At 43.5% G+C, this 24,027-nt stretch overlaps 2 protein-coding genes across 6 annotated transcripts in view; one reads left to right on the forward strand and one right to left on the reverse strand.

The window, feature by feature from the left end:
* klhl29 (kelch-like family member 29) overlaps positions 1-23,038 on the forward strand; it is a 145,283-nt gene extending 122,245 nt beyond the window's left edge. For 2 of the 4 annotated variants that reach the window (XM_086019341.1, XM_086019342.1), the window contains exons 11-16: positions 198-396; positions 7,733-7,915; positions 9,078-9,258; positions 18,561-18,754; positions 20,508-20,652; positions 21,855-23,038. In XM_086019341.1, the coding sequence (XP_085875467.1) occupies positions 198-396; positions 7,733-7,915; positions 9,078-9,258; positions 18,561-18,754; positions 20,508-20,652; positions 21,855-22,038 (1,086 nt within the window). In that variant the 3' untranslated portion in view covers positions 22,039-23,038. The remainder of the gene's footprint in view (positions 1-197; positions 397-7,732; positions 7,916-9,077; positions 9,259-18,560; positions 18,755-20,507; positions 20,653-21,854) is intronic. The other 2 variants (XM_086019339.1, XM_086019340.1) reach the window with 1 other exon arrangement.
* atad2b (ATPase family AAA domain containing 2B) overlaps positions 17,932-24,027 on the reverse strand; it is a 57,901-nt gene continuing 51,805 nt past the window's right edge. The window contains exons 29-31 of one of the 2 annotated variants that reach the window (XR_015083992.1): positions 23,872-23,952; positions 21,835-22,001; positions 17,933-21,006 (exon numbers count right to left, since the gene is read on the reverse strand). The gene's annotated coding sequence lies outside the window, so the exon portion shown is untranslated. Of the gene's footprint in view, positions 22,002-23,871; positions 23,953-24,027 lie in introns of both variants that reach the window. The other variant, XR_015083991.1, reaches the window with a different exon arrangement.

The following is a 24,027-nucleotide window of genomic DNA, read 5'->3' on the forward strand; positions in this document are numbered from 1 at the left end:
CTTTGCTAAGAAATCAATTAATAATTTTATAATGAGACATTAAAATAGCCCAAAAATCATTCCTACATCTTATTTTAACCAGCCTGCGGGGGGAAGAACAGCTAATGAACGTAGCAAATATTCCAGGACTCTTGATAATGAAAAGTGTTCACTGGTCAGGGTAAAGGATTCCATTTGTAATAGTTCTGCTTTTCCAGCACCTGTCCGATCTGCTGGCGTCGGTACGACTGCCCTTCATTCACCCCTCCTACCTGCTCAACGTGGTTGACAACGAGGAGCTGATCAAGTCGTCGGAGGCGTGCCGTGACCTAGTCAACGAGGCCAAGCGCTACCACATGCTGCCGCATGCGCGCCAGGAGATGCAGACGCCACGCACCAGACCGAGACTCTCTGCAGGTAACGTTTGTTTTGGAGTCGTTATCGCAGGCAAATTAAATTGCCCGTTACATGAGAGTTAGCATGTTTACAATAATTGACATAAATACTATAGTCAACACCGAGGCAGGTAACCAGCTAACTAGCATGGCTAACATCGATTCGTTTCCACTCTGACATTACTTCACAAGCAAGGAGCATACAGCTGCTCATTTTCTGAGAATTAAGTACTACATTTTGGTTGTACTGCACTCACAAAAATGCAACTGCCTCACATGGCAGAAAATTGAAAATGAAATGAAAATAGTCAACATGAAAGGGCAAAAACATCCCAAAACACTGTTTGTGTTGATGGCAGTTGATTGAAACTACTCTGGATAAAAAAAAGTAAAGTGCGTAGCTGACTGGCAACACTACACGGCATTACACAAGGCCATGCACACTATTCATTTTGTGCGGCATCAAGGTGACAGAGAGGTCATGTCGCCATAAGGAGACGTCGTCTTGTATTGATTTTGGCCCACCGGGAAGGTAATGGGTCATTGCCGTGTATTATATTTAGTGTGTGTGCGTGTGTACGTGTGTGTTGCATTAAATCTGTCCGGAGTGTAAGCCGTCTTTGAAAGTGAAAGCAAGAGCGCACTCTCCGATGTCATTTCCCAAACTCTAATGAACGATACTTAGTGTAATTGATGTCCATCAGGGACGTCCTAAGCTTTTCCACTGAGAGCCGTGTATACGGAACAAGAGAAGGGGCCACTTAACCTTGTGTTGAGCAAAACATGCTTAGAACCAATCCACTATACCGGAGGTCAATGTATGCTAAGCACTTAGAAAGATTTGAAAAAAAACAAAACAAAAAAAAAAACCTACTCTACCGCTCAGCTTATAATGCTAAAATAATCATGAATGCCAATAAAACAATTTGATGTATTTAGTAGGCTATGTTGAAGTTTAAGTATACCAAAAAATAAGTACAAAATATGAAATAAGTAGTAATACAGTTCACTAAATGTGATATCTTTCCATTGTTGAAACAATTTGAATTTTGAGAAAAATAATAGTAATTCAATAACACAATATAAAGTATACAATAAATATTTTCATTTTAACATTATTTTAACATTTTAAAATATTTTTTAACATTGTCTTAAAGTATAAAAATATGCAATTTCCTAAAACATTCATTCGTTATTTATTTTATGTAATTTCTTTGTTATTTTCACCTTGCGATGCCTTGTTTAATTTTAAGAGCGCTGCAAATGGATCCCCCGGGCTGCACTTTGTACTCCCCTAACTTGTACATAAAAATGCAACGCATGTGACTTGCGCGTCACATGCGCTTTGTGCTCTTAAGGAAACAACACAAAAGCACTTTGTTGACCTTGCGGGGGACACGCTATTATAACGAGCCAGCTTCTCCGCGAATCAAATCAATGCACTAACCCTAACCTACGGGAATGTTTACTCAACACGTATCAAGGCCCGGCCATTTAGCACTGCCGGAGTACACCGCGGGAACATTGCGACGCGTATTGATTTATGATATTTTCATTTTTCAAACGCGCAGGTGTTGTACAACCAGCACTTCGCCGCACATCGTCACGCTCGCCGGGGTCACTTGAAGCAGTCGTTTGCTTCATTCAGCAAGCATGAACGGGGAGGCTCTTATTTGTGTTTGTATTTTCCTTACACGTAACGACGCGCACGCCGTGTGGTCGTATTTGCGTGTTGCAATTACGCGTATTAACTCGTAATTGGAAAGCATGACGTGCCATCTGCTCAGTGGGCTGTGTGTGTGTGAAATGACCATCAAATACAGTAAAAGGTTCAAAAGTGACTGCTCTAGGGCTGCCACAAACTCATCTTTTTGGAATCGACGATGCTATTGATGACTCCCATCGATTACTTGGGGAATCGCCGCCCCTGCCCTCCCCGTGCCGTGGAAAATGTCCAACAGCGATAAGGACGCCTCGTCACATCGCACTTGAGTTCGCCAAACTTGTTTGGACACTATGCTGGCTTCAAAGTAAAGAATATTTTGATATTGCTCTTCATATAAGCCAGGGTCTTGTCCCATTCGCAAACACGAGTGGCTCGCTCGGATATCAATGGCTGCTCCGCTGCCAGCGGATGTGAGGACTTATTTAAAAAAAAAAAAAAGATGCAGCAGCGAGCGACTGTCACGCTCGCCTGGTCCTTATTTGTTTTTCTTCCACATCTCCCTCAATAATCACCTCACATGACAACTCCAACGCGGTCACTGCTTAGCCATGTCGATGCGCTTTGCAGCATGCTAAGCTAAGTTCGCTAGCGGAGCTTTAACTTGTGTCATTTGCAAAATGAATACAATATAGCGGGTTCTAACTAGCGATGGTAGGATATATTACATTCAAAAAAAAATTTTTTTTTTAAAAAGGCAGCCTGAAAAAAAAAAGCTCTCAGGTCGATAACAGACAGAGAAATTAGAATGCTCCAAACAAAGTGAAAGTTGTGGAAAAGGGCAGATGGTTTAGTCCTTGAATGTGTGTTTGAGTTCACGTGTTTGTTTGAGAGAGTGTGTGGTGTTCGCGCGTGTGTGCTGAAAAAGGCGCGTAAGCAGATGGAGCGCCACCTGAGCTCTGTTGATAAGACTGTCAAGCGTAAAAAGAAGAGAACTGCCATCCGTGAAGTACTTCTTGCTGAGCAAGTCAATCTGTGGACTTAGCGTGTGTGTGTGTGTGTGCGTGCGCCCGAGTGGGTGTGTGTGTATACACACAGGCAATATGCTAATGAATAAGCCTTCAAAAATCCCAGTGTGTGCTGTACGGTTGAGTTCGAGGCTAACGTTGATGATGTGATGTCGAAAATGTTTGAGGCGGTTTTCGTCCGAAGACGGCATTTGTTGTTCCGATCGTTCGAAAATAAAATTTGATGATGGCTTGATAGCCGTCGTCATGATAGTTGAATTGTCCGATTTTGGCCTACAACTCTGATCACCTTGTAGCGAGAGCGGGAAAATATCCGGATTGCCGGCGTCCTCTCCTCTTTTTTTTTTTTGGACGGCGTCCCAATTAACACGCGTTGAACCCCGACTTAATTGAAATTGTTGTGTCTGCATTCAAGCAGGCGGCAAGGTGAAGCTGTCACAGGCTCGGAAAGACAATTAAAAGCGTTTTAACCCCGACTTTGTTGATTCTTGTCCGGCTCAGAGTAATTATTAAGCCTCGCCGTTTGTCTCCGGGAGTAAATGCGGCGTGAGATTGCTTGCGCCACTCTCGATTCTCTCCGGGGTTTCCCGCCTCACGCGCAACGAAGACATTTATCCTCAACCGCTAAGTCGGCTTCACTACGACGCGGATGTTCGTCGGGGCCTAAATTGTCGGAGATAACTGTGATGTTCACAATTAAATGTTCCCGGAAAAAAAAAAACAACTGTACTTAAGGTCCTTTGAAGACTGAAGTGTTCTTTTTTGTTTATCAAAACATGCGTATCAGGGTAATTCAAGACTGTTTTTAGGCCTTGTCTACACGTAGCCGGGCTTTTTTTTATATTTCTCCCGCCACTCCGTGTTGGAATAGACGTCGTCGTTTGTTCAAAACGCAGCTAGACTAAAATTGCGACCCGGGTTTGAGGCTATAATATAGTCTAATATGTTGAACCGCAAAAACATGGTACGATTGTCGAGTGAATAGCCACACAGGAAACACGCGACAATGAAAGAGAGAATATGTATTTGAATCTGATATAAAAACGTACTGCAGGTTCATTCATTCACTTTGGATGTTTACAAAAACAGGTATATCGAATATGGGCGCGTGTGTGTCATTCCTGTGATTGACAGGTGTGTTTGCACATTAAATCCGCTGGGATAGGCTCCAGCTTCCATGTGACCCAGAACAGGACAGGCTTTCAGGAAAAGGGACGGATGACGTGTGTTCGTTTTTCAGTCGCACTGCGAGCTGGTGACGTTCCCGCGGCTTATCGGTAAAATCTCATCCTGTGCGGACTCATAAATTTGACACAGAGAAAATAAATCCAGCTTAGGTGGAGCACATCCGGAACGCTGACCCGCCGGACCCCCCCCGCAAAGCTGCTGCCGTCTCATCCCGCATTCATTACAGGCACAGGAACGTCCGTCGGCGGGAGCGTTCGGATACTTTCGGGTTTGCACAGACAGCTGTTTGTTGCGAGGCAGAGATGGGGTGTGGTGTTTTTTTTTTTTTTGTTTTTTTTTTGCGCCTTATTGCACTGGCTGGAGGGCATTTCGGGCCGTTTAGTGACTCAAGTCAGCGGCCGAGTAGAAAAGCAAACATCCTAATGTGCTCTCACACACACTTTCACACACTTACACGCACTCGGTAGCACCATCACGGGGGTGCCGTGGGCCCCCCTTCAACGTCGTCATAGCAAATTAGCACCCTGGGAGACAAATCACAGGGTTAGCAAATGAGAGCAAATGGAGTAAAAAGGGAGCGTGATAAGACATAATGGTTATGGACCTGCAGCGAGATATAAATGTCTCCCACAGCTATACAGAGACTCGGCGTGCGTGTGCATGCGTGTGTGTGTGTGTGTGTGTATAAGTACATCCATAGAAGTGTGTGCGCGAGTGCGTTTGTGTGTCAGCATCTGCCGCCTTCCAGTTTGCACAATATTTATGAATACATGTGTCACTTTTATGAGCAAACCGACTTTTTTTGTGGCTGCTGTATCAGGCAACGGAGTAGTTTGTCACAGCGTGATGGGCTCGACGTTAATGTCAGCATTTCCTTCACGGTGACTGACAACAACAAAGATGGAGGTGTGACGACTCACTTTGCACACACAACCTTTTTATCCCTTAAGGGCCGCTGTACTTTTTTTGCTTTTGCTCATGTGATACAAATGAGAGGGTGCGCGCGACATGAGGACAGCTGAGCAGTTGTTTGTCGCTTTGCACAACCGTCTGTCCATTCACAAACATTTTATTAAATGCAAATATTTCATAATAAATACTATAAAATATTTTATAAAATAATTAACTTGTTTGGTCAGTACAATGAAGTATTTTTATTTTAGTGTTAGGTATGTAACGATTCACTCACGTCCCGATTCGATTTTCGATTTTCAGTTCCCGATTTTCGATTCGATTCGATTTTTAAAAAAATTGCTACCATGCTTGTCTCTGTGCACTAGTGTGGTTCCGCCGCCATCCACAAACGCAATACGCAATGATGTTTGGCGCAAAAGCATAATTTGATCTACACATTCAAAATGTGCTATGCATCTGGAATGAGAAAAACGTTTCAAGACATCATTTTTTCGATGAATTTACTCGATTCTTGATTAATCGAATCGGTTAATCTGGGCTAATCGATTTCAAATCGATATTCGATTAATCGTTACATCTATTTAGTGTGTCTATGAAAATATCATATAATTAGAATATTCATGAAATGCCAATAGAATTGCAAAAATATTTCAAATAAAACGCATTTTTTAATAAAGTATTAAAAACAGACCACAATAAAATATTTATATTATAATATTTTATAACATTCAAATGTTATCAAGCAAAAGTATATTCAAATTCAATCAAATACAAACCATAATTCTATTAAAAAAAAAAAAAACGATTATTTCCTCCCCAAAGTGCGTTGCTTTTAAACTTGTCAGGAGGAAAACATCAGCTCGTCACGTCGTCTTCCTCCCAACCTCTGGACCTGAACCCAAACGGCCACCGCCGGCCCCTGCGAGCGCTCCCGCGTTCTGACAGGCAGGCCCGCATAGAGTTGTGTTCATCCGCCAGGCTTCGGGGATCGCTCGGACGGGCAGATGTGGACTATCGCTGACGCGGGCAACCAAGCAGAAATCGCCCGGAGCCGACGTGTGCGCTCACGTGCGCGGCGGATGATCAGCGCTCAATTTCTGTCAATCCATTCGCGCACACACATCATTCACATTTATTGCTCTCCATGTAAACATAACGTGTCCATCGAGCGATCTGAGAAATATTATCTATCCACTCCCCACTGAATGCATCCTGCAAACATGTCCGTCTGTTTACTTAAACATCAGCTGCACGCGTCCGTCCGTTCACGTCATACAAAAAATACGTGTCAAATGAATTGAACGATTGCTGTCCGGGGCTTTTTGGAGGCCTATCAAAAACAGACCCGTCACGGCTCTGCGCGACTTAAACCTGAAAGGGCTACGAGTGCTCCACCATCATGGTTGTTTTTTTTCTTTTGTTTTGATGTAGTGTCTAGCTTCATCTTGAATAGAAAAAAAACACCTTCAACCCCCTTCGCCCGTCTCATCCATCAAGGAGCCTCTTAAAGCCTCACCCCGGAAAAACGTCCACTCAGCCTACAGGCTGTCGGCTTAGCTCACTGTCGGCCTTTTTGTCCGCCGTCTTCCTCCTCGGCTTTTTTTTTTGTTCTAGCGGCTTTGACGAGAAAACTTTGGAGGTGGGGGGGGGGGGGGGGAAGGATCGCGCTTCATTTGTTGTTGTTTTGCGACCGAAAGGAAGAAGGACCGAAAAGACTTGAGCGAGCGGCACTATCGATCGGGGGCGAAAAGATAAAGTTGGTCTTGATTTTCCCACTCCATGAAGATTAGCCCTCCATCCCTTACTTTTTTCTCAATCCCGGCCGTCTCGCCAACCGTCCCCCTCCGGCACAGCACTCATCTAGGCTGCCTCATCATTCTTCCCCCCGCCCGCCCGCTGCTCTCAAACACACTGCTCACTGGTGTCTGGCGGCTGCCTTGTCGCTTATTGGCAGCCTGCCAGCCTGTTTGTGTGTTCTGGATCACTGCTGTCTTTATACGGCCCTCCGCGCGTATGCGTATGAGTGTGCGCGCCTTCTTGAAAGGCCCCGATGGACCAAACCGAGGTCGGAGGTCGCGAAGCGTCCGAATGCGCCCGTCTGCTTGGTGTAGCGGCCACCGTCGTAGTGTCGTCGGAAACCCGTCTGTGAGCGTCTTGGGGGCGTTTCCGCACGTGGAATCGGCGTTCGCCAGTCGTGACGTTTGGTCACGCCGATTGGCTGTTAGCTAGCAAATCAGCCAACGGCGGATAAACGGTGAGCACGCCTCCGCTGCCTTAATCTTCTTACAAGTACAAGAGCGAGGGTTGACAATGTAAGTATTTCACAATACCGTGTCAAGAAGGTGAGGGTTTACTTGGCGCGGGAGTTCATCGCGAGCGAAGAATCGAGCCGAACGCATTGTTTACGTTGTTACGATCCGCCCCCGGCCAACAGCTTTCCGGTTGGATTTTTCCAACAATGAGAAATGGTGAGCGCCGCCGCCGATGGTATGGAAGGGTATTACACACAGAAGTTACTTTAACGGTCGCCGCCTCCATCACCCTTCTCCGATTGTTTCTCGCAGGTGTGGCGGAGGTGATCGTCCTGGTGGGGGGCCGGCAGGCCATCGGGATGAGCCAGCGCTCCCTGACGGCCGTCACCTGCTTCAACCCGCAGAACAGCAAGTGGTACCCGCTGGCCAGCCTGCCCTTTTACGACCGCGAGTTCTTCAGCGTCATCTCGGCCGGCGACAACATCTACCTATCAGGTCGGCGTGCGCCGCCGTGGCTATTCCACCTTACGGAAAACGTTGTGACAATTCCAATTTCGTCGGATCATCTTGAGCCTTCCTTTTGAGCCCAGCCACTTCATTTTCAACTCATTCTCATGCACTCTTGTGACTTATCCAGATCCAAAATTGTAAGGTTGAAACTAACCATCCCGTAACTATTTAAAGAGTACGAAAAGGGCGACGCGCCTCGCTCATCCTCCATGTCGCGTCGAAGCTCCACCCCCCCCCCCCCCCCCCCTTTGGTCATGACGGCATTTTTCTCCCGCCACGCTCCATTTGCGCCCGCTTTTCAGCGCGGCGGCCGCACGCTCACCTTGACGCCGCGACACGATTGGTCTTCCAGGCTGCTCTCGCTCACTCTCACGCTCTCCTTTTCATATAAATGGAAATGTGTGTTTGGCGGCCGGAACAAGCGGCGCCTTTGTGTCCGCCCGCCGGGAGTCCGACAAGCCGGTGGGGAAATCACTGTTTTTATACCAGGTTGGCCAATCAGCTCCCACTGCTTCTCTACTTAAATGACATCGTCATAATTAACATTGTGATCTGACTTAAGAGTGACCCAACGACACCTGGACGTTTTTTTTTTTTTTTTTTTTCCACTTTGTGTTGTGAGCCAAAATTCAGCCAGTCATCGAGAGCCGCTGTAGGCCACAACCCGTGGCAAGACGCTCACACGCAGACTAAGCGGCCGACCCGACTCCACCTCCTGAAGTCGCTCACTAGGCCACGCCTTTCAAAGGCACGCACCCAACACACGGATACTACAGTATGTATGTAGACTAATTACATTTTATGAGACCAATTTCTTTCTTTCTTTTTTTTTATACAACACGCTGTAGGGATTGAGCCCTGCCGCCAATAGTGAAAATCTTCAAGTATGATACCCCTCAAAAGCGTCAAAGTACTATTTTTGTCTAAATGAAGCTCTTCAAATAACTGAAAACAGTTCCTTGGCACCTTTGGCCTGAGCACAAAAATAGTGACGCGAGTTTCTCGGCAAATGACGGAGAATGGATTACCACAAAAAAAACAAAAAAAAAAAACGTGCAAATCATTCGCCAGGTTGTGGTGGGTCACTGTGCAGTGCTGTGCTTTTTATTAAAAAAAACGCCACAACTGTATTTCTCTTTTTCTGCAGGTGGCACAGAGTCAGGGGTGATGCTGTCCGACGTGTGGTGCTACATGTCCCTGCTGGACAACTGGAACTTGGTGTCGCGCATGACGGTGGCCCGCTGCAGACACAACAGCCTGGTCTACGACGGCAAACTGTACGCCATCGGCGGCCTGGGCGTCTCTGGGAATCTGGACCACGTCGAGAGGTGAGTCGTGAGGGTCACAACTATGCCGGAACAGAACATGCACTGACTGCTGTGGCTACTTTGGAGTCGATGGAAACGTTTTATGCTGTGATTTCCCTAAACTCAGCTAAAAGGAAATGCCCTTTAGCTCAGACTTATTGTCTGAAAAATAAGTTGTATGCACCATTTCGACAAAATAAAAGTGTCGACTGTCCACTGGGTTTTGTTCAAAATAGCACTAGAAACTGTCACATGATCTTTTTGTCGTTCTTAGTTGAGCTACCTTTGTCGCTTTGATTGCATATTTGATACATGCATTCTGCTGAGACGTGTCAGTGCTCGGGCCGCTTTGTCAGAAATGTTCCTCAGCGGAGTGCGGAACTCCACCGAGATCGATGTGTTTCAGCGGCGTATCATCACAGACACAAATCTAAGCATACAGTTCACTTTTAAGTGCATTCAGTTCATCTCGAAAAGCATCCACGCACACAACCCAGCGGCCTCACCTCGGATGGCAAAGTAGTGGTTTGGACGCTAATGCATGCTGGTCAGTTCGGGCCAAACAATTTGTGACACGGGGTTAGAACTGTGGCTAGTATTAAAGAGAGCGCAGGTCGTTCTGGTTGTTTTTCCAGAAAAATTGAAAGATTCCTACTTCTGCCGTGCCCCTCCCACTCTACTCCCTCCTCCCCAATTTGTGGTTGAACGAGCCGGCTAACGTGCAGCTAGCGACTTGTTTTGACGGATGTCTGAAATTTGTCACTTTTCTACCGATCCTGTCCAACTTTCTCCAACTTCTCCTGGATTTTTAATTGGTTTTTTTTCTAGCAAAGCAAGAAGCCTATCAACTGTGATGGAGCATCTTAATAACAGCTAAACACGTAAGCACGCTCGGGCAGTTTCGGAAGGGCGGAGCAGCAGCAGGAAAGATTTGCAACTAGACGGGCTGCGACAGCAAGCAGCTGGTCGACGACGTGGACTCGGGGAACAGGTGTCGTGAATTACACACCGAACCCGACTGCTCGGTGACGGATTATCGGCGAGCTATTTATTTCATGGCGCTCATAAATACAAGGCAAATACCTTTCAAGCCCGCCCGGATGAGCTCTGCGAAGCTGCAGTTTGGAACCTTTTAGGCTGTATAGTGAAAACATGATGAGGATAGTCACTTGTTATAGTTAACGAAAAGTAAGCAGAGCAACCAAGGCTAGTTTTGAAAATGGCTGGCAGTGAATGAGTTAAGCGGCGATTTAAAAAAAAAAAAAAAAAAAAAAAATTTTTTTTTGGGGGGGGGGGCGGCGACCCTCAGCGACGGAAGAGAAGGAAGTCGTAGCAGGTGCCTCGTTTGCGACAGGAGTGCTAATAACATTCCGGAATCATTACTCAGCGGATAGCAATGGCTGCCGATGTTTGATATGCGCATGGCAGCTCGGGGACGCCACGACAGCTGCAAATTGATTTGCCGCGTTGCTCATCGCCTGATGGATGCGCAGAGACGCGACCAATCGTTTGTGTGCGCTCCTTGTTGCCGGAGTGTATGCACGTACATGCAGAGTTGAGCGCATTTATTAGGCTAGCTGTCATTAAAAAATGAGACGGGAGCATCGTGCATCGGCAAGTGCTTGAAACCACACTCTATTAGGAGTTATGGGCAGATTATCGCATTTAAAATATCATTTGGGTAAAAGAGCGACTACGTACTGGCGTATTAACCACTACAGATACATAAATAATCATTTCCATAATGATGTTTTTAATTAAGGGCAATTGCAGTAAGGGATGTAACAGTTCACGGATAAAAAAACAATTAAAACAATGTCTGTAGCTGGCATCTTTTTTTCTCATTATGTTTTATTTGGAGAAGCTGATAAACTATTCACAGATTTTTGCTAACTGTCTCAGAGTTGTAACATTTCAAACGGTAATACGAATGATTTGGGTTTAACGATAAAAACCTTTCATCTTGGCTTCATATGTTCTTTCTCTGTTGAAGAGAGAGAGTCCCTCTAAATGACACAAAATATGGTAGTAATGACAGTTGTCAAATTTGAAACGGCGAGCAAACGGAGCGAGACCCGGACCATGAAAGGATAAATAGAAGACCACCATAAGAGCAAAGAGAATGACGTCAGTCGCATATTGTGTATTACAGTGCAGGGGTACAGGGGTCTTCAATCCTGTTCCCCGAGGGCCGGTGTCCTACCTGTTTTCCATCCGTCCCTGCCGCAACACACACCTGATTCAAATGATCAGGATCGTTATCCAGCTTCTGCAGACCTTTGGTGAATATCCGTAGCGGGGAGGGATGGAAAACAGGCAGGACACCGGCCCTCGAGGAACAGGATTGAAGATCGAGCCCAACTGTTCCCGTCGCTAATGACTGACACTTTTTTTTTTTTTTTTTTTTTCTAAGGGGAAGTGAGTCGCAATCAGGTGCCCTGGGCCCGCGCTCTCGCCCCGCATGTTGATCCTTTGACGAAGCAATATGATTGCAGAATATTGAATAATTCATACCTGTCTAATGATGTGTCAATCACACAGTGGCGCTTTTGTTTTATTTATTGCGTTGCACGCGCAGGTTTGCGCGTCCTTCGAGCGCTATTGCCGCTTAATTTTTCATGAGGAACTGTTAGCAACACGGCGCCGGATTTAGCAGTCGCTCTGCGGGGCTCACAATAAGATCGGATCCTCTTTGTTTTGTGTATTTTTGAAACTAGCCTGACTCAGCTGATTACGGTCATTGTGCCTAATGAGGCTTTACTGCATCGTAGTGACTTATCATGGTACAATTCAGCAGGTTAAATACCAACGATGTGAAAGTAACACAAAGTCGTACATACCACTGGGACATCATCAAAGCCCATTTCCAGTGTAGTGTCGTATTGGTTCGTCACGGTACGGTTTGGAAGTATGAATACCACTCTGTTGTTTCCAAAGCCGTTCGGGTTCACATCAGAACATAATACCGCAGTCCTGAAGGCGCTACACTCGCTCTGAGTCCGCTGTAGACTGAACTTTAAAGTTCTGCTACTGGTCTATAAATCACTGAATGGTTTAGGGTCGTGACTACATTACAAAAATGCTCATCTCTGAGGTCTTCGACTAGCCCAGAGTTCAAAGCAAACATACCTTTAATGGCTAGTGGTTGCTAGCTCCACTCTTTTATGCACAGGACCTCAACCAAAGATTCCGGTCAGTTCTTTTGGTCCCCTTACAACGGTTGTCACAAAAGCAAGAAAAGAGCATCCAGCATTGTGGAGGACTTTAATGTGGCCTTTTTCCATATCAGTTCAGATACCGATCACGGTTGACGGTCAACAAAAAGGTTCGGATCTGGATCTTTTCCAACTTTTGATGCTCCGAATTCAACAGCGGATGTGTCAGGATGAGAGTGTAGAGATGTAGTAAGTCCCAGGAAGCCAAAGAGGTTTATGGGAAACAAAGAGGATCCTGGGAAAACTCCTTCAGGAGTTATCTCTTGTTTCTTCACACTGCTAATGAACTGCTGCCTCGCTACCAGCAAGTGTTTCCACATTGGAGCTCAGGTAAGCGCCTCCAGCTGTTACGGTTATTGGTGGGTGGTGCCAGGGGGCACACCACGGGGGGGCGACCCCGCAGCAGTCAGGGACAAGAGGCTCCCAAAGCCCCCCTGCTGAGGCAGCTTCCCCCATACTGAGCTAATCCCTTGCTCCTCTGGATTAGGCAAACTGGCGGCGGTGGCACCTGCTGGGCTGTCAAGGTTGAGCCCCCCCGACCCTGCAACCAGCCTCCTGGCGTGACACCCTTGGTCCTCGTCACCACGTGTGGTCTTTCGCGGAAGCGGATGAACATTATTTCCCCCAAAATGAAGGCAGTCAATTTATGATGCCATCCAATATCATTTTCTTGCAAATTATTTTTGCATTTTTCAGTAGTACGGAACTATTCCAGTCAGGGGAGTTGATGAAAAGAAATCGACGGCAACTTCACCCACATATAAATCAAACACAGACGAGGAGCCTCATTGGCGGCAGACTTTATTTAACACGCTGGGTAATATAACGGTGACGAATGTGTGCAGACGCGATGCTCATCGTGATGGATCGCGCCATTTTGGGACCCTTCAGTCGACTTCCAAACTGGCAGAAAAATGAAGGCGAGCGGCTGCAGACGTGCAGTAGCGATGACTGTTACAAGTTGTCGCCATAAAAAAAAAAAAAAAAAAAGATGTAACATCACTCTCGTCTTAATGGTTGCACGGATGCAAACAAAAAAAAAAAAAAAGTGAAGCATGACTAAACCCATGATAGGTTATATTTGTCACATTTTGCAATCTACCAGGCTTCACCACTACTTCGGCAAAGGCTTATACAGTTTCTAAAAAAAAGTGAATACACATTTTATTAGTATAGTATTTTATCAGATATTTTGTAAAACATTGAAAAATTGACACCTTTCTATAAAGTCATAAGTGTAGTTTCACATCTGCAGTATTAGTGTCAAATTGTTGTCCCCTTGAAATAACTCCGTCCAGCCATTAATGTCTAAACTGCTGGCAAGAAATATGAGAAAAAAAGTGAGAATTTCCAAATTATCCAGCCCACCAACCTTTTTTCAGCTCTTCGTCTCCCGTGACAGCATCTACCCGCTCTCGCTTCTCCGCCGCTAATTAGCAGCCGTTAGCATGTGACAGCGACCAGCTCACCGCCTTCTCGTCATAAGGACGTGACAAGTGACCTTTTGGGATGTACGGCTTCCCTACAGTGAGTGGCCAACCACCACCAACGCCATAAGCAGCGGTCGCGGCCGTCCGTCTCGTTTCCAGTAGTGACAGAGGTGGTCATTTTTGATGCGAAACACCTTATGAACCGTTCCCCAAGCAGAGTGGCTTTTCACCTAAGACAGAGGAAGCTTCATAGCTTAGCTAAATGTAGCTTAATTAGCTCGAGCTAAAGCCATGCGGTCGTCAAAATAGTCACTTGAAGTCACAGAGTCCCTAAAAACAAAAAATTTGTCCGCTTCAGAGTAAGCGATGTACTTTACTTGGATTATCTGTGAACTAACGTTTTTGTGTCTTTAGCTTTTTAACCAAAATGCTAACATCTGCTAAGATAAACATACTCTGTCTTAATATTTGTATCAAATCAAGAGCTTTAAGGTGCTGACTTTTTCTGGGCAATTTGCATGACTCGACAGTTTATCAAGTTTTGGGTGAATGTGGAACCTTAACAAAATAGAAACTGGCCAATCACAGAAAAAGAAAAATTACTCCCCGCTTGAATTCGCCGATACTTGTTAAATTATACATTTTCCGTATACAGAATGATATCGTCAATGACCGGACAGCAAAATCACGGCAGTCCGTATGAGTTAATTCTGAGAGATTATGTGTCAATCTGCGATGTCTGTTGTGTTGTGTGTGTCCCACGGGGATTACGTCAAGGTGACACATCTTTGTGTAGGATGCCAAAATATGCTCTAATCCATCTGCGAGCGCGTGCGTGCGCACTCGCGTGCGTCTTGGCCGACCTTGACTTCATCCGTCTGTCAGAGTGACTCCATCCTTTGGTCACATGACCGCCAAAAAGCAGACACCCTGCTGCTGCTTTTAGGGGAGGGATCAAGGAGATAGGAGAATAGGGATCCAGCCCTGCCATGATTAGCAAAAAATTGCATGTAAAGGTTTCTAATGGCAGCAAAAGCATTTTTTTCGATTAGACATGGCTTTGGCCTGAGCACAAAAACAGCGTAGGTGACGGCGGCGAGATTTCCACCCATTTGCAAATGTCAAATCATGCAATAATAGGAGCGAGCTCTGCCACGAACAAGCTTGTAACTTAATTTACATTTAAATCAAATACGTCTTTATTTAATCTGCATTTTAGGTCGTCGAAGAACACAAAAGTCCGTTTTTCAGCTAATAACTGAGACTGTTTAGGCTCGGCGGTTTAAAAAAAAAAAGAAAAAAGTGAATTTGTGAACACAAATTCACTTTATGAACCGCAACTAGGCGAGGGTTCACTGTATACCGCTAAAGTTCCCCTTGACTTTTTTTGTCAGTCATCTCACCACTTTTTTTTTTTGTTTCTGTAGCCGTTTAATTCAGTTTTCAAGCTTTTTCCAGTAAAACGTCAGCTGTCAACCTGACGAGCTCGTCTGCGGGGTAAACAAAGACAAGTGGCTACTCAATGGGTGGTATTACTGTTATTTTACCCACAATGCTCTGCCCTTGCTGTCAAACTCTGGACCGCTAATGAATTTCACATGCTCATTCGTCGGGCCATTTTCACAAAGTGCCGCCTGTCAGAGACAACCTACACAATCACCAGTAAACACACGCGCGCACACACACACACACACCGACATCAGCAGCTAGTTTGGTTTGGTTGTGGTTTCTCCTCAAAAAACCCTCGCGTTCATGTTATGTGCTCTTTCTGAAACATCCTAAAATGCCACAAGATGGCGTCTACTAGAAAAGTAGTCCTAATAGAAAAGTAAGAAATCTGCTTGGATTAACTGCCAAATATGTACAGTATACACAATAGATTGGAAATCATTATAGTGCCAGATGGAGCCATCAAAAAATAAACCTTTGTCTACTCCGAGGTAAGCAGTTATTACACAAAGCAAAATGTTAAAAGCTAGCTCCATGCTTCTGATTTCGGCGTTTTTATACACTTATAAAAGTCTACGTTTTATAGACTGAACGCATCACAACCATTGCTCAGAGGTAAGCTAAACACTTGCGGTATATGTGTTATAAGTCTTTAATCGGATTTTGAACTTAAGAACCTTTTTGAATTTAAAACTGGAAGTCTGTGTAGCCGAGTGTTCTTTCTCATCAGCTAAAGTCCTTCCGTGCTGTTGTAATCAGTGTTTGACCCTCCAAATTCATCAGCTAATCAGCAGGACTCAGCCAATGTTCTCAGACAATGAAGGCGAATGACAATGTTCTCAGAGGCTAATTTTCAGGGGAAGACGGGAAATCACCCACAGTCACGAGGTCCGATAATTAACATTAACCTTGCAAAAGAGTGGCATGAATGCACTTTTACAGCCTCTTTGGGTCTGTTCAACAAAATTGTTGTTTTAATAGCTACTATCCAATTAATGCGTACTACAAAGGAACAAAGTGCAGAGCTGTTCCTAATACTTTGATAATAATTTCCCGCTCTGTTTGAAAGGCTGTTTTTTTTTTGTCTAAATCAAATACATGTAGCCAATTAAACAGATAATTACAGTATAAATGAATGAATTCAAATGTGATATATTATCTCAAATAATTACCACAGATTAGTGATTTATTTTATGACCAATTATTTCTTTCACTAACCATATACTGTATATTTTTGCACCTTATTTTTATTTTGAATGATTTATAAGTGTATACAAATAATTAGACATTATATAAAATACTACAAATAAAATGCAAACACATAACCACATTGTTAAATTGCTTAAATGAGGAAGTCAAACATTTTTTTTTTCCAGAATATTTTCTATGCAAGCCCACTAGTTGAAATAGGTCATTCTGATAAATATTGCGTTTGTGGAACAAGTGTTAATCCACTCGTTTTTAGCCATCTCTGGGGGGCGGCCATTTTGTTTTCTGTCGACTGAAAATGACATCACAACTACAACATCATGGCCCAGATTCAGAAAACAGGTCAGCCGTGATTGGTTGTTGTGAGCAGTTGTGATGTCATTTTCACACGGCAAAATGTCCGCCCCCAGAGATGGCGAAAAATGAGTCCATTTTGCTGCTTAACTTAGTATATTCCACAAACGCAAAATTAATCAGAATGCCGTGTTTCAACTAGTGGGCCCGCTGGGAACATATTCTTGAAAAAAAAAATATTTATTTGTATGATTAAAACGTCATCATTTTAATGTAATCTTTTTTTTTTCATTTTATTTTTTTCTAAGTGGGGAAAAAGACAAAAACATGAAGAGCTGAAAACTGCAGTTTGCCCGGGGCACCGTCGACTGTCGAAGCACCATTGCGCACATTTGGAGCGGTGTATTTTTTGCTCCAAGATGGTGGCCGGCGCGAGGGCTTAATGGCGTGTGTCGGTCGACACATGTTTGCTTTCTGTAATTGCTTTAATTGCCGTCATTGTGCGCAATGCTCGCTCTTTTTCATCCTCCCTGGTGGTGCGCGCCTTCGCCTAATTACGCCTGTCTGCCCCGCAGCCAAAAGTCGGGAAGCCTACTGTACTGTGTGTGTGAGTGGTTACATTAGTGCTAAGTTTAAGTAGGTCGTATCCCATTTAAAGGCAACGAGGTTTCGGCCTTAAAGGAAAAACACGTTATGCATTTGTTTTCTTTTTTTTTTTTGTCAAAATACCCCAAGGATCAAGAATTACCTACTTGCAGATTGATTTTCGTTCCCGGAACATATTAATATGAACATATTAACAACACTTAAATCTGCCCTATTTGCGCTTCTGTGCTCAGGGCAAAGCGCCGTCTAATGTAAAAGTAGTGCCTTGGCGCCATCTCATGGCATCTTGGTGCAAAGGAACCATGTCGAAGTGAGGCGAGGCGGAAAATCTTGTGATATGCAAGTACTTTGGTACCTTGAGATAGGAGGGAGTCAACCTAGGAGCTTTTCAGGAATTTAGGTGTCAGTTCTTAACAAAAAAGAGGCTTTAAGCTGTTTGTAAAACATTGTTTATAAAACAATAAGATGACACCTTATGTATTTAAAACAACCACAGTTTAGCCTATATATAAAAAGCCTACATCTAACCTAGTTAAACTGATATCTGATCACAAACATTGGCGCAACTAATGTAGACCGACAATGTAACACTCAAAGGCATATGTTCCTTATCTTCTGTCAAGAACAACACATTTTACTGCAGCTTACAGAGGAGCTGAGACCAGTTCCATATATATCTATTGTATTGTACTTGTTGGAGCAGAACAATGTGTATTGTAGTGAAGCAGAAACTGTAGCAAAACCCGTTTAATTATGCCATTATTGTATGCTTTTTTCAAGTACAAAATTATGGAGTACTATTTTCTTATTAAGAAAAACAAAATACATTTTCATAGTTATTTTGGGGTGGAAATCTAGAGTAGATTTAATAGTATTTCCATCCATTTCATTTCGGGAAAGGCGGTATGAGGTAGGAGTGCTTTGAGGTACGAGCTTGGTCACGGAACAAATGAAACTTGCCAATCAAGGTAACACTTTGTTTCATTCTACTGGTAAAAGTCTTTGAGAGCGATGCCGAGCAAACAAATGTAAACAAACAAACAAACATGGCCGACGAGCATGCTAAGATCAGTCAACGGATCCACAAAATGTCACCTAACGGCGGCGTTGTTGCCTGCAGGTACGACACCATCACCAACCAGTGGGAGACGGTGTCTCCACTGCCCAAGCCGGTGCACTCGGCGGCGGCCACGGTGTGCGGCGGCAAAGTGTACGTCTTCGGCGGCGTCAATGAGGCGGGACGCTCGGCGGGCGTGCTGCAGTCCTACGTGCCGCAGAGCGACGCCTGGAGCTTCATCGAGTCGCCCATGATCGGTGAGTCGTGAGTGGTCCAAGTCACTGGGCCCCTCCTCTTCGTTTGATGGTGGCTCCGTCTTTTTAAATGGTATTATTTTTGATTGAAATTTTTCTTACGCCAACTAGCAGAATTTGACTTAAAATGCCGTGGAAAATTTTGTCCAGAAGACCCCCACACTTGGGGAGGGGTTGTTTGTTGAAATCATTCTGATAATTGCAATCAAAATATAGACTCAGTCTATAAATGACATGAAGATAACTTTTGGGGGTAATTTAGACAAAAGTTTTGGGTGAAATGGTGATGTTGCCAAAATCGCTAATCTGTAAAATATTCATTACACTTTTTTTTTTAATGCACATTTTTTTACGCAAGTTTTACTTAATTACCACAATTAAAATAATGCTTGAAAAACATTTTAACCCTTTTTGTAATGGTGAAAATTAAAAAATTGATTAGATTTATTTGATTTCAGTTATCTAAATGAAGTCGTTATCGGAACAAATGACTCATTTTGTACTGCCTCCTGGCCAGGATTGTGTTTGACTTGCAGTGAGGGTCCGCTAAACTTTTTTTCTTGTTTCCGATGTCATTTCTGCAATAACGTATGTGATGACTGATTTTATTCTTCTGTGGGGGGGGGGAAAAAAGGTACAAAGTGAGATTTCAGAATTACTTTTTAATGCCTCCTCATAACTTGCTGCTTTTTAGTTTTTTTTTTTTTTTTAGTCAGGAGCAGAGTTGCCTAGCAACACTGTTCTCCTCAACCAGAGGCAGACAAGTGAACACCTTGCAGCCCTTTAAAAGCAAACATTGGAACGCTTCATTGTCCCTCATTGCCACTAAGTATCGTTTTGGGTTTTTGTCTTACCATGACAACGGATGGGTCCATATGATGATGACATGAATCTGCTATTGAAGTCTTTTTCATGGTGGTGGTGACAGCAGATTTGGGAAAAACCACGTTAAAAAAAACAAAATGCTGACAGATGCCACCAACTAGTTTTTTGGTGTTTTTTCTTTCAACAAATATTGAGACCCATTCAGGCTTCCATTTATTTGCTAGTAGATTCTTAGAATACACGTTAAACTCATGGAAAACAATCATACTGAGTTAGCTTGGCTTTTTTTGGCAAACTAAATCATTCCAGTTAAATATAGCTTTTTCCTTATCAATTTCCAAACCAAAACGGATTCCCAGGAAACAAAGTAGAACATAAAAAAAATAACAATCTGATATTTTGCCATGAAAACATGGTATTTCATTGGCTAATGTGCCACCTGTAGCCACCGCTATTTACTCAGGATAATTTATGATAATCACTTGTGTCGTAATCTCTATTCATCCAAAAAGTCTTAAAGACGTCAACGATAGAACTCAGAGCCGACGCAGGTGATGTTTGGATTGCGCTGTGATGAAGACGACGCCACATGCTGCGCCGCCGCCAGACAGAAAGTACTTATCAGTGTTTTGTTTAGTTTTTTTTGGGCTCCTCCTGTTGTTTTTTTACACCCCTTTGAGTATTTGGCCTTGGGCGTCGAGCGCAGACAAATGAGTTGTTGTGTGTCGATACGTGCACACAGTTTGCGTCACGCTGAGAGTTGTTCCTAATATTTGGGTGAGTGTGTGGGAAAACAAATGGATGTCATTTTACATAGATGGAAAATGTCACGTACGTGTTTGTATGTTTGCGGTGGTGGGGCTGGGGGGAGTCCAGTGTTTGTGTCTGTCAATTCATGTGTGTGTGTGTGTGTTTGACTTTGTGTGCGTAGACAACAAGTACGCTCCGGCGGTGAGCCTGGGTGGCCTGGTGTACATCCTGGGCGGCGCGTATGCGCGAGCCACCACCATCTACGACCCGGACAAAGGCAACATCAAGGCGGGGCCCAACATGAATCACTCCAGACAGTTCTGCAGGTAACAAACCCATACACGCGTTGGCAAAGTCCTTTTTGTGGGTCTACCTGAAGGATCCTCAAGGTGGAGCTCATCAAGACAAGAGTTAAATACTCAGAAGAGCAGTTGTGGTATATTTATGGTTAAAATTATTAATATAGGCCATTAGTTAGGGGTGCGTCAGAAATTTCTCCCGTGAATAGCGGGGGTCTACTACTATCGGCATCGCGTGCTTCCGTGCATCGGATGAAGTCAGGCAGGTAATCATATGACGCCGTGTGCACCTCGTCCTCGTCCTCGTCCTCGCTCGTGTTTATCAGGCACACCAGCGGCTGCTCGCGTTTTTTGCTGCACGCGCTCCACTCCTGGTCAGGCCTAATAGATTTAAGCCTTATGTTATAATCTTTTCCACTTCCAGCAGCGGTTCCGAGTTTCTGTGTGTGTGCGTAGGACACAAAAGACGTAATCTCCTTACAGCCCAAATTTTAAGCCTCCCTGCACACAAACTCCTGTTTCTGTTTCTCATATCAAATAAGCACATTATTTTTGCTTTTTCGTGAGATTGTTGGTTTTATAGTCGCCCTCACTTTTTATTTTGAATTCGCATTCTCAATAAGTTCTTAGTTCACGTGAAAAAATATTAATCACGATTATTCAAACGATCATTTATTTTTTGGTACAACAAGAAAATGCTTAAAGACAAATGTATTTGAAACAGTCTTATGTAAGTTCCTTTTCTACCAAATGAAATTAATGATAACATTTTTAAAAAGTGTATAAATTCTAGTATGATTTACCTGTCTATCCCCGTTGGATATGAATCCATATTAATAGTTTTTTACGATTATGCCAATTTTGTAATCGTGGAGTGTAATAATTGTAATTGAATTTTGATTAATTGCGCAACCCTACTTGCATGTAATGTTGATGATGGATCTGAATATGAACATTTTCACCTTGTATGTCTTATTTTAAAGTTCAATTATTCATATTAAAAAAAATTTAAAAAACGCCTTACTATACATGGTTGTTTTTTCCCCCCAAAAAACACCTTACTATAGCCTTACGACATGGTCATTTTTTTCCAGAAAAAACGCCTGTCTGTAGATGGATGTGTTTATATGTGTTAGTAACCCCAAACATATTCTAAATTTAAACAACAATATGCGTCATATAGTTTCCTCACTAAAATACCAAACTTACCCATGTGTTCTCCACTTTAGCGCCGTGATCCTGGACGGGAAGATCTGCGCCACAGGCGGCATTGTGAGCAGTGAGGGCCCGGCGCTGGGCAACATGGAAACGTTCGAACCCAGCGGAAACACGTGGACGCTGCTGCAGTCGCTACCCTGCCCACTCTTCAGACATGGCTGCGTGGTCATCAAGAAGTACATTCAGAGCGGATGAGGCCGGGCGGGCCCTCTCCCCCACTGATCCGACCCTCACGCAGTGCCAAAAAAACACCAGCCAGGGGGACGCTTTGGAACCGACCGCTCGTTCCCTTCCCTGTGCAGAATGTACTTCATGCGCAACCGCCCAGCCACGCTGGTTGTTGATCCATCCCATCAACGTGCAGGGACCCTCTTAGTAAACATTTTAAAGTTTACTCCACTATTTTTTATTTATTTTACACGAGTGATATATACAGAAGAGGGTAAGGACTTCCAAAGAGTAAATCCATGAGTACTAATGTGGTTCATCCTCATCCCGTTATCTGGACTATTTCATCCCAACCCCCTACTGAGGAAAAGAAGCACAATAATCACCATTGACTGTTGTCATATCTTTTTCTCATTTGTTTGTTTTTTTTTTCTATACATGACATCTCATTTTAAAGCCACCTGTTCAGTATATGAGGTGGGCTTCTGTAAATACCAGGAAGGTTAAATATGTATATTTTACAACCACAAGGCAATTGTGCATAAATGTTTTTAGGAAAAAAAATTGATAGGTTGAATTTAAAAAAAAAAAAAAAGAAAAGTGGTATGTCTGTAAATCTGTATCCAGAAATTAACACTTGTTATTACAGAAATCTAATACATATACCAAAAAAAAATGTGATTTGTCTTGTCTTTCTCATACCTGCTAAGCCCCCTTCACACTGCCTTATGTGAAAGGAACCAATACGGAATCAGTTTAAATCATTTGATTTTAGGCTTTTTTGCATTAATAGTCACCAGCCCCCTTGACATCTACCAATTTAGAGAAACTACAGAGGTACTTTACTAACAAAGCTCAACACTGTCTAAAATGAATTTGATACCTCTTTATTCTTCATATGCAATTAACACCTTTACAAATGCACTTTGCCATTTGCTGTTGACTGAAAATGATATCACAAGTACTCAGGTAACGACCAATCACAGCTCATATTTTCAGTCAATAGCAAGTGACAAAATGCATTTTGAATGGTGTTAATTGTACGTGACAAATAAGTAGTATAATTTTATAGACATAAATCTGACATTTTTACTGCTTAAATGGCAAAATATCCCTTTAAGGGGTTTTGTGTTAAGTCACTTGCCCCTTTCACAATGGTTATCAGATGATTCGCTGTGGCGACCTCTGAGGGGATAAGCCGAAAGGATAACAACAACATCAGATGCTGCTTTTTCACTGCATTTTTTTTTGCTTTCCTGTGTGAACAGTATCAATATGGAGTGGGGTGGGCGGTTAAGTAGACTGCTGAATTTGGCAGTTTTAATAATAGAGCTCTTCAGGCATCTTATTTGCTTTAAAGGTCACTCGCCCCATTCACACTGCGTTAAAAATCACAAGGCCCTCCCAAAAGCTGCTTTTTCCACTGGTATGTGTGAAAGTTATTGATAGGGAGTGACGGGGTTTGAAATTGACCTATAGATTTTCCGGTTTTAACAAATTACAGATCCTAATGCATCATTTTTTGCATTAAAAGTGACTACACTGCCTACCGCAGCCTACTTTTTTTCCACTGTCCTGTGTGACCACAAAATTGACGGTTTAATTTAACTTGTGGTCTTCAACTACCTGTTTAATGTTAAGTCAACAGCCCTTTTAATACTACCAATCCAACGTGGCTTTTTACCACTTAAAATAAACAAAGGCTTTACAACCATCTTAAGTCACAAGTGTTTAACTCATTCACTGCCTTGGACGTTTCTATTCGTAGCAGGAATCCAACTGTCTACTACCACCGAGCTTTCTATACGTCAAACACGTTTTTCAACAAGTAGGCGATGACGAGGGTCTCGCCCATCTTACCTGTGAAATTCGGGTTTGTAATCCACTGTAATGGCTAACAGATCCCTGTAGATGGTGGTGTTGGATTTGAGATCAGCACAGCTTTTGAGAAGAAGATAAAGATTTGGGGTGAATTTCAGAGTGTCATGTCAATTATGAAGCACAGAAATGGCAACA

The sequence above is a fragment of the Filicampus tigris genome, chromosome 20 (assembly GCF_054856515.1).
Source record: "Filicampus tigris isolate MCC_2025a chromosome 20, RoL_Ftig_1.0, whole genome shotgun sequence".
In the NCBI taxonomy this organism is placed as follows: Eukaryota; Metazoa; Chordata; class Actinopteri; order Syngnathiformes; family Syngnathidae; genus Filicampus; species Filicampus tigris.